Consider the following 15,611-nt stretch of genomic DNA (forward strand, 5'->3'; position numbering starts at 1 on the left):
GAGAAAGCCCCACGTGAGAGCCACCCGTCAATCTCTCTCTCTCTCTGCTCAACACTGTTGTAGTAACTCCATTTTATTTTGAAATTCAGTTGACTTTGCCATTTCCCACGGATATTGTCGCGTTTTTCTTTCATGGCTTGACAGAAGAAGCCTGCCTGCACGCGCCTAGTCGGCTTGAAAATAGAACTCACGCCTAAACGATAAAATCGGCAAGGCACAGGCAAGGCGTGGGTACACGCAGGGTTCACGCTCAGGCGCCCGGTGTACACAGCCTCATTGACTAAAACGGATGCCTATTTAAAAGCGTGGGTAAAGGCAAGGCATAGGCAAGGCTTGGGTTCCCGGTGTGAACTAAGCCTTAGGGTCAGAGTTAAAGTGTCCATAAAATAGAATCGGCTGCACAAAACACCCTTAAATCTTGTGCTTATGTTTTCCTTAAAATGTTTAACCTTTACAGATTTAAGGGTGTTTTTTTTGCAGCCGATTCTATTTTATGGACACCTTAACTCTGACCCTAAGGGAAATCTTAACCTAAGGTGCTTTGTGCAACTGGGCCCTCTGGCGTTTAAGCGCTCTTGGCGGCTAGTGTTTTTTGGGTAGAGCGCTCTGGACGTCTCAAGCTGAAAAAAGTTGGACATTTGGAGGAAAAGGGCGCTGCTCGTTAATGTCACTGCAAAAGCCAGGAGGGGCTCCGCTCTCGTGTATTTTAGACCAGTGGTTCCCAACCACCGGGCCGCGGACCGGTACCGGGCCGCAACGCATTTGGTACCGGGCCGCGAGCCCGGTCCAAAAATAATATTAATAATATATATATATATATTTTTTTACAAACTACAAACATAAATAAACGTCAACTTGAAACTATGTTTCAACTACCACACAGCCTATAATATTATAGCCTATGTTTATTATTATTATTTTTTATTATTAAAATTGACAACCGGTCCGTGACTTTTTTTTTCCATCTATCTACCGGTCTGCGGCACAAAAAAGGTTGGGAACCCCTGTTTTAGACCGAGGCCTTGATTCACATACAATGTTTGAGTCCCCTCACATGACTGAGATGGGTCATGCAAACGGCAGGCAGGGGGGGGAACAAAACAAAAACGCTCCACGTGCCGTGGTCTGTGCGTGGTCTGTGCGTGGTCTGTGCGTGGTCTGTGCGTGGTCTGTGCGTGGTCTGTGCGTGGTCTGTGCGTGCTGGAAGCACTCGATATGATTTCCAAAGCATTCTGATCTGAAGAACACGTTTCCTATGGACACAGCCGCTAAGGCAGTAGAAGAAGAACATGAGCACAAGGCTTATTAAGGCAGAAGTAGAGAAGAAGCTTGATCAAAGCACAGACACAGTTGTGACAAATGTGAGCACTGTCATCACACAATCACTGTTATAGAACCCAGTCAATGATCTTTGTCTTTGTTTTATAGTCGCTTGAGGTCGGTCTGTCTGTCTGTCTGTCTATATCTCTATCTATCTATCTATCTATATATCTATCTATCTATCTATCTATCTATCTATCTATCTATCTATCTATATATCTATCTATCTATCTATCTATCTATCTATCTATCTATCTATCTATCTATCTATCTATCTATCTGTCTGTCTATCTATCTATCTATATATATATCTATCTACCAGGAACACACAAACGCATTATTTCTACTGTCAAAACTACTGAAATTTACAGACATTGTCAAACACCAAACAGCTCAAATCATGTTCAAAGCTAAAAATAATCTATTACCAGTAAATATACAGTCATTATTCAGCATGCACGAGGGGGATTATAATTTGAGAGGGAAATTTAATTTTAATATTCAACTTATTAGAACAACCAGGAAAAGTTTTTGTGTTTCAGTCAGCGGGGTGAGACTATGGAACAGGTGCACTGTGGAATTAAAACAATGTCCAAATTTTATTTATTTTTTGGGGGTTATTTTCTTGTTGCTTTTCCATGTGTGTGTGTGTGTGTGTGTGTGTGTAAATATGCGTATATAATGAGTATTGTAGTCATATATTTAGATAAATATATGAATGTGTGTGTATATTAATATGTATATATGTATACATGTTATTGTATGATGTGTATATTATATTTATATTTTCATATTATTATAAAATCTGAAACAGAATTATTAGTAAATATTACACAGTAGTGTATAGACAGGGTTAGACCAGGAAGCTTGTTATTATTTATTATTTATGGAGAAGGGGTGGGAGTTAATAAGTTTTACTTCTTCCCACTCCTTTTCGAATATGTATATATTCTATTTTTCTTTGTTTCTGAAATGGCTTTTATTTTATTATTTTGCTTTCATATTCGAAATAAACACTTCAATCAATCAATCAATCTATCTATCTATCTATCTATCTATCTATCTATCTATCTATCTATACAGTATATCTACAGTATCTATCTATCTATATATCTGTCTGTCTATCTGTCTGTCTGTCTGTCTGTCTGTCTGTCTGTCTGTCTGTCTGTCTGTCTATCTATCTATCTATCTATCTATCTGTCTGTCTGTCTGTCTGTCTGTCTGTCTGTCTATCTATCTATCTATCTATCTATCTATCTACAGTATCTATCTATCTATCTATCTATCTGTCTGTCTGTCTGTCTGTCTGTCTGTCTGTCTGTCTGTCTGTCTGTCTGTCTGTCTGTCTGTCAGTCAGTCTGTCTGTCTGTCTGTCTGTCTCTCTGTCTGTCTGTCTGTCTGTCTGTCTGTCTGTCTGTCTGTCTGTCTGTCTATCTATCTATCTATCTATCTATCTATCTATCTATCTATCTACAGTATCTATCTATCTATCTATCTATCTGTCTGTCTGTCTGTCTGTCTGTCTGTCTGTCTGTCTGTCTGTCTGTCTGTCTGTCTGTCTGTCTGTCTATCTATCTATCTATCTGTCGGTCTGTCTATCTATCTATCTATCTATCTATCTATCTATCTATCTATCTATCTATCTATCTATCTATCTATAGTATATATCTATATATCTGTCTGTCTGTCTGTCTGTCTGTCTGTCTGTCTGTCTGTCTGTCTGTCTGTCTGTCTGTCTATCTATCTGTCTGTCTGTCTGTCTGTCTGTCTATCTATCTATCTATCTATCTATCTATCTATCTATCTATCTATCTATCTATCTGTCTGTCTGTCTGTCTGTCTAGTATGTCTGCCTGTATTTCTCTGTCAGGCTGCACTCAGAATGTCATCCCCTGGCTCCCTTAAAGCCCTCCCCACATCAAAACAGTAGGTGTATTCAATAGGTCAATCCGGTCCTGCAGGACACACGCGCACGCGCACACGCACACGCGCACGCGCACGCGCACACACACACACACACACACACACACACACACACACACACACACACACACACACACACACACACACACACACACACACACACACACACACACACACACACACACACACACACACACACACACACACACACACACACACACACACACACACACACACACACACACACACACACGACCCCTAGAGGGATTGCTTCTCTATAGGTCAGCTTCCTCAGATCACAATGGAGGATCAATGTGTTCACTGGAGCAATGGAGATGGAGAGGGTAAGTACGCTCTACCACACAGAGAGAGAGAGAGAGAGAGTGGGGGGGTGAGTGACAGGCGACAGAGATCAAACCAGATAGGGAGAATAATAGAAAAAGAAAAGCTGTAAATACTGATATGAAGAGAGGGGCGAGAGAGCAACAAACACACTCGTGCACTGGAATGGAACAGTGCAGAGATCCAGCGCAGATCTGATCCTGGATCTGATCCAGGATTGTGACATTGACTTGTTCTTTGATTAAATCACATAAAACATGTGCAGTAGCTTCATCGGGTTCGCTTTACGAGTAACGGGGCACAGGGCACCATATATTCTTACACTTGTGCGCTGGCTCGCTGTGTGACCAGTGCCTCCTCCTCCTCCTCTGGGCCTACCTTTATCGGCCCTGGTGATCAGGAGGTCCTGAGGCTCCAGAACGTGCATCTGCTTCACCACCATGGTCCTGTCAAACACCGCCACCGGGGGCAGCGTCGGCGTCTCTGCAGAGCAAAGCACATATGACACACTACACAGGGCAGTTCAAATCTGTGACAACTGCTCCTGTAGAATGAAGCTTACAGTTTTGTTTGAAAGAAAATGTGACATAAATAAAAAAACATGCCATGTTTTAAGAAAATGTTACATAAATAAAAAAATATGCCATGTTTTACCTGACCTAAGTTGAAGTAGTTACTTATTTTTGCCCAGTGAATATGTCCATTTTGAAAAGCATTGTATTTAAGCCTGCATCTGCCAGTGGGGCAACACGATAAGAGTAGGCATAATAATGTGTTAATTCCACTGCAGGAGAGACTTGATGCTCTCTGAAATTAGGTGTGTGTGTGTGTGTGGGGGGGGGGGGGGGGGTAATACTGTATGTGCATATATCGGTATCGGCATCGACAATCGGCCAAAAGACTTGGAAAATATCAGCATATCGGATATCGGCATGAAATCCACTATGGTGCATCCCTAAGCTCAACTATAAGTCGGAGGTTTGATTGTGTGGCACTCACTCACCGGCGTTGGACGAAGCTGGATCAGGGCCTGAAACGTGGACGACAACATCATCATTATCATGTCAGGTGACCGTGGCATTCTACTGAGTGCAGTATTGACAGCTATGGATGCATGGTGTTAGTCTTATTTTAGAGGAGAGAGAGAGGGGACAGTATTGACGGCTATGGATGCATGGTGTTAGGGGGTGGCCACACTGATCCGTGGTGTCTGTCCATCTGCGTTCATTTCTCTGTTCACTTCCAATCATTTTCAACACAGCTGTCCATCTGTCCATGAAGCGTATGTATCCAGCACATTTACATACGTTTGATGGACAGAAAGTTCAAGAGGGCTGAACTTTTTCTGGATAGACGTATCGGATGGACGGATAGTCACCATCCATTTAGCCAATCAGAGCGGAAATGGCTGAGCGGGTTGTCCACATCGATATAAGGTAATGTTATTTTATCATTATAAATATCAACAACTAGCCAACAGATATCAAAGCTGGTGGGCTTCATGGAAACAGCATGACTCAAACTGGCCGTGACCATTACATCAATCTGGTCATTCAGTGGCATTTTATTGCCACATAAGTAACATAGTGCACAGAGCTAACAGCTAGCTAACGCCAGCTTTCTTCTTCTGTCGGTTCATAGGCGGGTCGCTGACACCTTCAAGGTGCTTATACCGCCACCTGCTGTACAAGTACTTGTACATGCAATGGACATACATCTATCCGTTTTATAATTCTTTAAAAAAAAATTCTGACGGATCAGTGTGGCCACGGCCTTACGGTGGGTTTACACATACGCCTAGAGCGACGCTTTAAGCGACGCCTAGGCATATAGGCATCACTTCATGCACGCCTGGCGCCTATTTTCGTTCACACAGGACGCCACGCTCTGCGCTACGCTGAACACATGAGCAGCGGTTTTTTTACACTTTTCAGATCTGATTTATAGCATGGGTGAGTCCTCTTTTTTATTGCAATGTGCAAGTGACGATGTCTGTCTATTTCCTGGCCGGCTGTAATTGTTATTTTCCCTTGGGTAATCATGTGACTATGAGTCATCAACACCATGAGTAATACATGCATTGAGACAGGGGGGGTATATATACATCTGATAGAAAAGACGTTAATAGAGGAACACATGAAGGACAGCTCTCCTACTATGCACTTGTTAATTCGCGCTCCACCCTCCCTTTTGGGCAAACTCGGTAGAAAATATGGCCCAAGTCCGTCAGAAACAACAGCCAGCTTGACAGTTCAGCGCGCCTAGACGCTGAAAAATAGAACAGACGCCTAAACGATAAATGCAGCGCAGCATAGGCGCAGCGCGAGCGTGGCTTCAGCGCAGCGTGGCAGCGGTATGTGTGAACGCTCTCATCTGTTAACAAGGACGCCTAAATTTTATGCGTTGCTTAAAGCGTCGCTCTAGGCGTATGTGTAAACCCGCCGTTAGTCCTATTTTAGAGGAGAGAGAGGACAGAGATGACCTCACCGTCTAATAGCATGACCCCCGCTGCGTCGGTGGCAACCAGCAGAGACTGACCCCAGGAGTCAGCACACACCATCTCATAGGGGAATGTACTGCAAAACAACTGGGACTCCCATGGCTGCACACACACACACACACACACACACACACACACACACACACACACACAATGCAGACACACACACAATGCAGACACACGCTACAATCATTATCCACTTGCTTTGGCACAATCTTACTGCAGGCGCTAAGATAAACGCTCCCTCGGTGAAGAGAGTAAAAGGTGAGAAGTGTGGTGTCACGCCTCACAGACATGATCTCACCTCTTTTCTGCACAGGCCTGTGGTGACGAGGCTGGTAGGGGCGTCTCCTCTCACTATGGTCTTCAGCTTCAGAGCCTAGAAAGCATATAGCATCAGTTATAACAAAAAGCATAGTCATTTCCCTGTGAATTCTCACGGTGGACATCTTTTTCTGGGGTGGCCATAATGCAGTGTGGGATTTCAGTCTAAATCATAGAGAACCAGTGCCGGGAGGAACGCCTACTTGGGAGTGTCAAGACCCCACTTTGAGACACATGAATGGCGTTTATACATTAAAGTATGTTGCCACTTGCCAGATTGATAATTTTCTCCTTAGCAACGTTTTAACAGCTTGACTGAAAAAACAGCCAGTTTGGAAACGGCTGAATCAGAACCAGGGACAGCGCACCAGCTTGGAATATAATCTCACAAATCAGCTTTTTCAGTGACAAAGTGAGGCAACAGAATACATACAAAGGCGCCAGTGCAGCAATCTTTGCATAGGAAACCATCATCGATATAACCATACATCCCCATACCATACTTCAGACCTCAGTGCTTAACCTTAGGTGGGCGGGTGTAAAATAGCTAGTGTTTCGCCATATGAGGCAGGCATGAAAACATGAACTCATCATGTAGATAATAAAGCTGACATAATATCACGCTGATGAACACTGTAGTAGACTACAGGCCTAGGCTGGATGTAACACAACTGGCCGATCAATAAATCAACAGGCCTTCCTGTGTGTTCACAGCACATGGCAGTCTAAGCCTGGGCTCGGTGTTACAGTGCTTTACACAGAGAGAGACAGAAACAAGGCAACAAAAGGCAAGAAAACAAGATTACAAAAAACAGAAACAACTTGAAAGCAAAGTGTATAAAAGTGTCTTGAGAAGTGATTTGTTGTGACTTTGCGAGCCTCATTTGCTCAGGCAGGCCGTTCCACAGTGCCGGAGCACTGAGGGCCTGATCACCTTTTGATTTCAGTCTAGACTGAGGAACCAGAGGAGCGGATCTCAGGCAGCTGCTCATACGGGGTTAAACAGCCTGATACAGTCTGTATGTAGACCCACATGAGCTTTACATGTAATCAGTAAAGTCTCAAAATAAATTTCTGAGCGTGACAGAACCAGAACCAGGTAACCAGTTCAGGGAAGTATGGATTGGGATAACATGGTCTCCATGTCTGGCACCTGTTGAAACCCTGGCGGCTACATTCTGTGCGAGCTGGCGGCTTTCGAATGGAGCGGTAGAGGAGGAGAGGGAGTTGGAGCAATCTAAACCAGAGAAGATAAAGGCATGCAAGACCTGCTCCAGGTCAGTTGATGACGATAAGAACTATTTGATTTTGGATACATTCCTCAGCTGAAAGAAAGAGGACTGCATTACTCTCTTCACCTGCTTGTCAAAGCTTAGGGTGTCAAGATAAACAACTACATTTGTGGCCCTTGGTTTCACATTTGAAGAGAGGCTGCCTTGTTTATTCTGGATTAAGACAGCAGAGTTAGCGGGATTGGGATTGATTGTTTATTATATGTATTGCACAGTCCTACAACTGAAATGACTGACATGCCATGGCACTGTCTTGGACTCCATATAGGCAAAGGAGAAAGGAACAACCTTCCAAGTGTAGGCCTATCAAAAAAATTATTATTCTATAATAATAATAATCTTGCCAAGGGTGACCGATCTATTTTCTCATCAGCTCTTCTGTAGCATTTAGCATTAACATAGAGCCAGGAGGCAATAAATTAAAATTGAGGTGAATTAAAAGTAAATTATTAAAAATGTAAGCATCCAAAATTAGGCCACAATAAGCCTATAATACCTCAATTCCAATGACAATACTGCAATGTCAAGGGATAATTTGTCTGCTGAACGATTTATTATTTACCACCACTTGAAATTATGGTATTTTCCGTCTGACTAGCATTGCAAAGTGCAAAATCCAAAATACTCTGATGGTATCCCAAGGCCCTGGGGGAGGGTTTTCCTACCCACTGATTGCTTCAGATTGACCCAGTGAATGCAGAGAAACTCTGAAATGCAGTGTCAGGGATAAAGCCTACAGCAAAAGCAAGGGGAAAGGCAGTCACCCAAAAATAGCCATTGTCTCACGGTTGACAGGTTGTCTAGGTTCAGCACCACGGCCAGCGCTTTACACTGAGAACACATGGGGAGGCTGATAATAATGCAGGGAAAACGTCTGATATATATATATATATATATATATATATATATATTATTATGCAGACGCCAGCCGCTTTTTTTCACCTGACCAGTGATGAGTTTCACTGTCAGGATGTAGTGCTAGGTAGGTAAAAAAACATTACCCCTGTGGGCGTTTATTTATTTGGTAATTTATCTAATGCAAAAATATGATTGGTTGAAACAACACTTGCAATTCACAGAGAACGATGTGAGAGTGATGTGTTTTTCAACCAATCAGATTCAGCTGGAGCTGAACCCGCCCCCACCAATCAATACCAAACAAATAATGTATTCAACCTAATTGGTTGTTGATTGCATAGATTGCTAAGTTTGACATTGTATCGTCCACTGATGAATGTGTCTCTCAACGCTGAATCAAGTAGGAAGTGAAATCCACTTTGCTGTGATGACCCATGTGATGACCTGACAGGAATGATTTACGACATTTACTGACGACTATAGCAGCATATTATATTTTCCCCTTATTTTTATTTACTTTTTATCGAGCAGTAAGTGTTCACAAGCCAGACAGTCGCTGCATTGGATTACGAGCCAAAACGAGTTTCGAATTGGGGCCGCGCTACGGCGGGATACTGGGATATTTGCAATGTCAGAAAACTGGAATATTTGCAACGTCTCGGCTGCAGCGGTTCCACTACAGACGGCATGGATATGCAAGTAAGTCAATTGATTTCAAGTTATCCGGGCCTTCTATTTCTATATTTTCTATATTTCTCTATCAATTGTTCAATGTGTTATCTTTATTCTGTAATTTGCTACTGTTGTGTCAGCTAGAATTAGCTAGACATATTCTCTGTGAAGACCTCTGGTACATGCTTGTGAATTAGGGCTATACAAATAAACTTGACTTGACTTGACTTCTATTAAATTCGGCGTGGAAATGGTTCACCGAGCAGCGCTATTTTTGTTCAATTGATGTTTCATGCTATCATTTTTCCTAATTAAACCCGCAACCTTAAATTCCCACATTTTTAAACTGAATTTGGCCCGTAAAACCATCGCTGACTGTGAGCCCCCTTTTTTAAAGCGTGAGTGGTAATCTTTGTACCATATGAAAGTAGAAGAAATAAGGAATCAATTGGGATGAAGCATGTCAACCTAGCATGTTGGGAATGGGGTGTAAATAATGCTCCGAAGTTGATGAATTGGAATGTAACTAAACGAGTATGTTGATAGTGCAGGGGAAGGCACACTCTGGTTCCAGATGAAATAAAGTGTAATTTAACGCTATTTGACAACAGTTTCGGCCGTAGCCTTTGTCAAGTCTCATACAAACACAGTGCAAGACAGGTGGGCTGATTGAATGGACAACACCTGTCTTGTGAAAGCACACCTGAGTGTGATTACAATGACATCATAGGGTCAGTCATGCAGTAATAGGCTACATTTTCAGTACTGGCGCAGATTAATCAAAACATTGATGTCACAGGTAGGCTGTATACCATATCATGAATCTATGTGAATAAATAGATTGAACGCATGAAAGCATGAACAGCAAGCCTTGTGCTGTAAAGCATGAACACAAAGAAAAAGGAAGGCCTGTTGATTCATTAATTGATTAGCCACTTTTGTTATGCGAAGCTAAGACCCATGTCTGGAATTAAAGTGGTCTACTGTGGTCTCACAGTCACTGTGATTTCATGTATGAATAAGATATTAAGTACATCTGGTAGACGAGTGGTTCTTGGGTGTTCATATACAGTATGGTATGTGTGTGTGTGTGTGTGTGTGTGTGTGTGTGTGTGTGTGTGTGTGTGTGTGTGTGTGTGTGTGTGTGACTGCATTACCTGCCCTATTCGGACAAATTCGGCCTGTCGTGCCTCCTCCTTTTTACGTGCCGACTTGGGAGACTCGGGGAGCACGTCGCTGAAGGAGCGTCGGTTTAGCATGTTCTGAGGAGAGAAAGGAACCTACACATGGAACACCAACAAGCAAAATGTGGCAGACACACACACACACACACACACACACACACACACACACACACACACACACACCCAGAGAGAAAGAGAGGGGGAAAGAAAACAGAAAGGGGTCTCAGACAGTGACCCTGGCAGGCAGTGAGGACAGCAGCATAGTGAGAACTACACTGTGTTAGGAGCAACACAGTGTGAAAGGAGGGAAGAGATAAGAGAAATATGAAGAAGAGAGATGTGAGAAGAGAGAGAGAGCCCTCCTGATATGAAGAGAGATGTGAGGAGAGAGAGAAGCCCTCCTGATATGAGGAAGAGAGATGTGAGGAGAGAGCCCTCCTGATATGAAGAAGAGACATGTGAGGAGAGAGAGAGAAGCCCTCCTGATATGAAGAAGAGAGATGTGAGGAGAGAGAGACCTCCTGATATGAGGAAGAGAGATGTGAGGAGAGAGCCCTCCTGATATGAAGAAGAGAGATGTGAGGAGAGAGAGACCTCCTGATATGAAGAAGAGAGATGTGAGGAGAGAGAGAAGCCCTCCTGATATGAAGAAGAGACATGTGAGGAGAGAGCCCTCCTGATATGAAGAAGAGAGATGTGAGGAGAGAGAGAAGCCCTCCTGATATGAAGAAGAGACATGTGAGGAGAGAGAGAAGCCCTCCTGATATGAGGAAGAGAGATGTGAGGAGAGAGAGAAGCCCTCCTGATATGAAGAAGAGAGATGTGAGGAGAGAGCCCTCCTGATATGAAGAAGAGAGATGTGAGGAGAGAGCCCTCCTGATATGAAGAAGAGAGATGTGAGGAGAGAAGCCCTCCTGATATGAAGAAGAGAGATGTGAGGAGAGAGAAGCCCTCCTGATATGAAGAAGAGACATGTGAGGAGAGAGAAGCCCTCCTGATATGAGGAAGAGAGATGTGAGGAGAGAGCCCTCCTGATATGAAGAAGAGAGATGTGAGGAGAGAGAGACCTCCTGATATGAAGAAGAGAGATGTGAGGAGAGAGAGCCCTCCTGATATGAAGAAGAGACATGTGAGGAGAGATACCTCCTGATATGAAGAAGAGACATGTGAGGAGAGAGAAGCCCTCCTGATATGAAGAAGAGACATGTGAGGAGAGAGAAGCCCTCCTGATATGAAGAAGAGACATGTGAGGAGAGAGAGACCTCCTGATATGAGGAAGAGAGATGTGAGGAGAGAGCCCTCCTGATATGAAGAAGAGACATGTGAGGAGAGAGCCCTCCTGATATGAAGAAGAGAGATGTGAGGAGAGAGAGAAGCCCTCCTGATATGAAGAAGAGACATGTGAGGAGAGAGAGAAGCCCTCCTGATATGAAGAAGAGAGATGTGAGGAGAGAGAAGCCCTCCTGATATGAAGAAGAGATATGTGAGGAGAGAGAGACCTCCTGATATGAAGAAGAGATATGTGAGGAGAGAGAACCCCTCCTGATATGAAGAAGAGACATGTGAGGAGAGAGAAGCCCTCCTGATATGAAGAAGAGACATGTGAGGAGAGAGAGACGCCCTCCTGATATGAAGAAGAGAGATGTGAGGAGAGAGAGAAGCCCTCCTGAGAAAGACAGCATTGCAGTAGTAGCCTATCCAGTTGGTGTGATGCAGTATGCAGAGGCAGACCCGGGCTGCAGTGGAACAGAGCGGAGCACAACAGAGCAGCAGCTACTCTTGCTGTCAGGGGCTGGGGATACATATAGAGGGTTTGGAGAAGACCAGGGGCCGGTTGCACAAAACACCTTAAGTTTTGTCCTTAAAGGACAGGAATTATACAGAGGCCAGTGCTGTGGATGCCCAGGAGAGTGGCCTAAAGCCCCTTCTACCCACACAGCCAGTTTGGCATGCCCTGTTTTGAATTGGCCGTTGTGCCGTTAAAAGAAAGTTGCAGATTTCATTTGCAGTCTGAGCCATCTTACATTATGTGTTGTATACAGCAGCACCTCCTTTCTTTATGAGGACATTTATGTTGTTGAGAAAGGATTTAATAACAATTGGTTTTGGCCTTGGTGCCCTACATTTTGGCTGTGATGCCCCAATACATTTGTGTTCATCAAAGGCCAAATTCCAGGGTGGTACATATGACACTTAAGGCTTAATTTCTCCTTAGCTGAGGAACTTACTTAAGGGTGTTGCACAGAATTCCTTAAAATGTTTCCTAGGGAAAAACGTTAAGGCATTTACTGCATTGAGAGAGATTTCCATGGAACATCCGTGAACATTTTAAGGAAACTTAAGGGTGTTTTGGGCAACAGATTTTATTTGAAGGAAACCTTAACTCAGACTTGAAGGAAAATCTTAACTGGTGATTTGTGTAACCGGCCCCAGATCACACTGAGCCCCCCCAAAAAAGAGTTAAAGGGATAGTTCGGATTACGTTTTTGCTCGTGACCCTGTTCACACTCAGCAGACAGCTCTACTTGCCTGATGCAGCTGGTCTCCATTTCTCCAAACTGGGACCGGCTGCATTCTACTGCATGTAGTACACTGACTGTCGGCAAGCACCTCATACAATCCCACATCAAAAAATCTGAACTATCCCTTTAAATGTCCATCCAAAAATGGACAAGAACAGGCCTCTGCAGATTAGATTAGATTAGACCAGACTAGACTGGTGGTTGGCAAGCTGTGCTGAGCAGGTTTAGCCAGCATTAGACTACTGCTGAGACTGTTGTACCTTGTGCAGGTCAGGCATGAGGTCTTGGTAGAGCGAGCGGATCAGCATGTCGAGGGTCCGCTGGCGCTTTTGGGCAAAGGTTGGGGTCTCCAGTGTGGCTTTCTCTCCATTGATTACTGCAGGAGACAAAGAAAGATAGGGTCAGAAAGAACAGATGGTTATTATGTCTGTTATAGCTGCATTCAAAAGCTTATGTCTGTTATAGCTGCATTCAAAACCTTATGTCTGTTATAGCTGCATTCAAAAGCTTATGTCTGTTATAGCTGCATTCAAAACCTTATGTCTGTTATAGCTGCATTCAAAAGCTTATGTCTGTTATAGCTGCATTCAAAAGCTTATGTCTGTTATAGCTGCATTCAAAAGCTTATGTCTGTTATAGCTGCATTCAAAACCTTATGTCTGTTATAGCTGCATTCAAAACCTTATGTCTGTTATAGCTGCATTCAAAAGCTTATGTCTGTTATAGCTGCATTCAAAAGCTTATGTCTGTTATAGCTGCATTCAAAACCTTATGTCTGTTATAGCTGCATTCAAAACCTTATGTCTGTTATAGCTGCATTCAAAAGCTTATGTCTGTTATAGCTGCATTCAAAAGCTTATGTCTGTTATAGCTGCATTCAAAAGCTTATGTCTGTTATAGCTGCATTCAAAACCTTATGTCTGTTATAGCTGCATTCAAAACCTTATGTCTGTTATAGCTGCATTCAAAAGCTTATGTCTGTTATAGCTGCATTCAAAAGCTTATGTCTGTTATAGCTGCATTCAAAACCTTATGTCTGTTATAGCTGCATTCAAAACCTTATGTCTGTTATAGCTGCATTCAAAACCTTATGTCTGTTATAGCTGCATTCCAACACTTGTTTTCTGTGCTTACGTTTGACTAACAAAAAGTCCCTGAATTCATGGTGGTCAGTAAATACAGGTGGAGGCGGTAGAGGGGGTCCAAACAGTGGAACACTCTCCTCAGAGAATATCTTCAACCTGGGACACAGATCAGAAACATAACATGTCACATGTAATGTGTGCCGACTGCCAACACAACCAAATCAAGGCGAACACACTCTTTTTAGCATCCCCCCCTTCAACAATACAATAATGTCTTATTTAATATGGTCTTAAGTCATGAAGTGAGAATTATGGATTAAAGAAGAAACTTACACTTATACACATCAAGTCAAGTCAAATGTATTGATAAAGCACTTTTTTTAAACAACTGGACTGAATCAAAGTGCAGCTCATAGCCAATAAATACATAAAAACACACTACATACATACATACATACATACATACATACATACATACATACATACAGTACATACAGTACATATATAGCTCGGGCTTGGACAGATGGGGAAGTGATAAAAGCTGTAGTTCCTCAAATGGCCACTTGAGGCTGGCTCCAAAAGGGAGTCGTTCACCCCATGTTAAAATGGCCGACTTTACAACAGGATTAAGGATTCAGCGTGTTTACAGTCTGGTTCAAACACAGTTTTGGTCTATATAGCTAATTTCACCTTTCATGACAACTGTACGGGTGAGGGGGGGATTTTTATTCACCTTATGTAGCCCCACCCACTTGACCCATTGTATCATGACTTCCTGTTCAAAACGCCGCCTGTTTTACTTGCTCAAACTAGTCTGACTCACCTGGTCAAACCTAGTTTGACTCACATTATGAGCCAGACTAGGTTTATGAGCCACAGGAAGTGTAAATACACACATGTTTTGGGCGTGATTGACAGGTCGCCTGTCAGTGATTGCACGGCTCTGTGGGAAACCCCTGATCTCACGCCGTCTCACGCAAGCTGTGCAAGAACCAAGCGGGCAGCGGCCAAAACGGCAAAATAGAGTGCGAGTCTACAAACCAATGGGTGATGTCACGGTGACTCCGCCCATATTTCTATACGGTCTATGGTGACTAACAGCCAAGAGTCCCATGATGGGAGACCTGAGAGGCCTGGAGGGAGCACACACGCCATCAAGTAGTATCATAGTAGCGTCACATTAAACAAAGTAACTGTAACAAAGTAACTTAAAAGGAACTCACCTGTAACTGTCATTCTGGCTATTATACCTAACTAATGCAAAAATATCTGGGGGTGAAGTCAAGGAAAGAGCATCAAACATGAACAGAGACTTTCAAAGATAAATAACACAATTTGTATGGTTTCAAGGTTATGGGTCACAGTTCTTCTTCATTCTTCAGCACAGCTTTCTGCTCATGAGCCAAAGTTGCTCTGAACATGGCCCGTGTCACTAATGACCAGTCCCACACGCGTCACTCTCCATGTGAAGGATACGGGTGAAGTGGGATCGGATCATGGAAGGTTTGAAGGAGGGAGAGGCGTCGTCCCCTTCCTGGAATACGATGGTAACAATGTCGTTTCCAATGTGTCTCTTCCTCTCCACCTGG

The 15,611-nt window shown here is 43.3% G+C and overlaps 1 protein-coding gene across 3 annotated transcripts in view; it reads right to left on the reverse strand.

The window, feature by feature from the left end:
• garnl3 (GTPase activating Rap/RanGAP domain like 3) overlaps positions 1–15,611 on the reverse strand; it is a 105,984-nt gene that overhangs the window by 28,507 nt on the left and 61,866 nt on the right. For all 3 annotated transcript variants that reach the window (XM_083642430.1, XM_083642429.1, XM_083642428.1), the window contains exons 12-20: positions 15,499–15,607; positions 15,246–15,291; positions 14,072–14,178; positions 13,198–13,313; positions 10,389–10,493; positions 6,390–6,464; positions 6,073–6,187; positions 4,589–4,615; positions 3,964–4,068 (exon numbers count right to left, since the gene is read on the reverse strand). In XM_083642430.1, the coding sequence (XP_083498556.1) occupies positions 3,964–4,068; positions 4,589–4,615; positions 6,073–6,187; positions 6,390–6,464; positions 10,389–10,493; positions 13,198–13,313; positions 14,072–14,178; positions 15,246–15,291; positions 15,499–15,607 (805 nt within the window). The remainder of the gene's footprint in view (positions 1–3,963; positions 4,069–4,588; positions 4,616–6,072; positions 6,188–6,389; positions 6,465–10,388; positions 10,494–13,197; positions 13,314–14,071; positions 14,179–15,245; positions 15,292–15,498; positions 15,608–15,611) is intronic.

Source organism: Poromitra crassiceps (assembly GCF_964638095.1).
Source record: "Poromitra crassiceps genome assembly, chromosome: 8".
Taxonomy (NCBI): Eukaryota; Metazoa; Chordata; class Actinopteri; order Beryciformes; family Melamphaidae; genus Poromitra; species Poromitra crassiceps.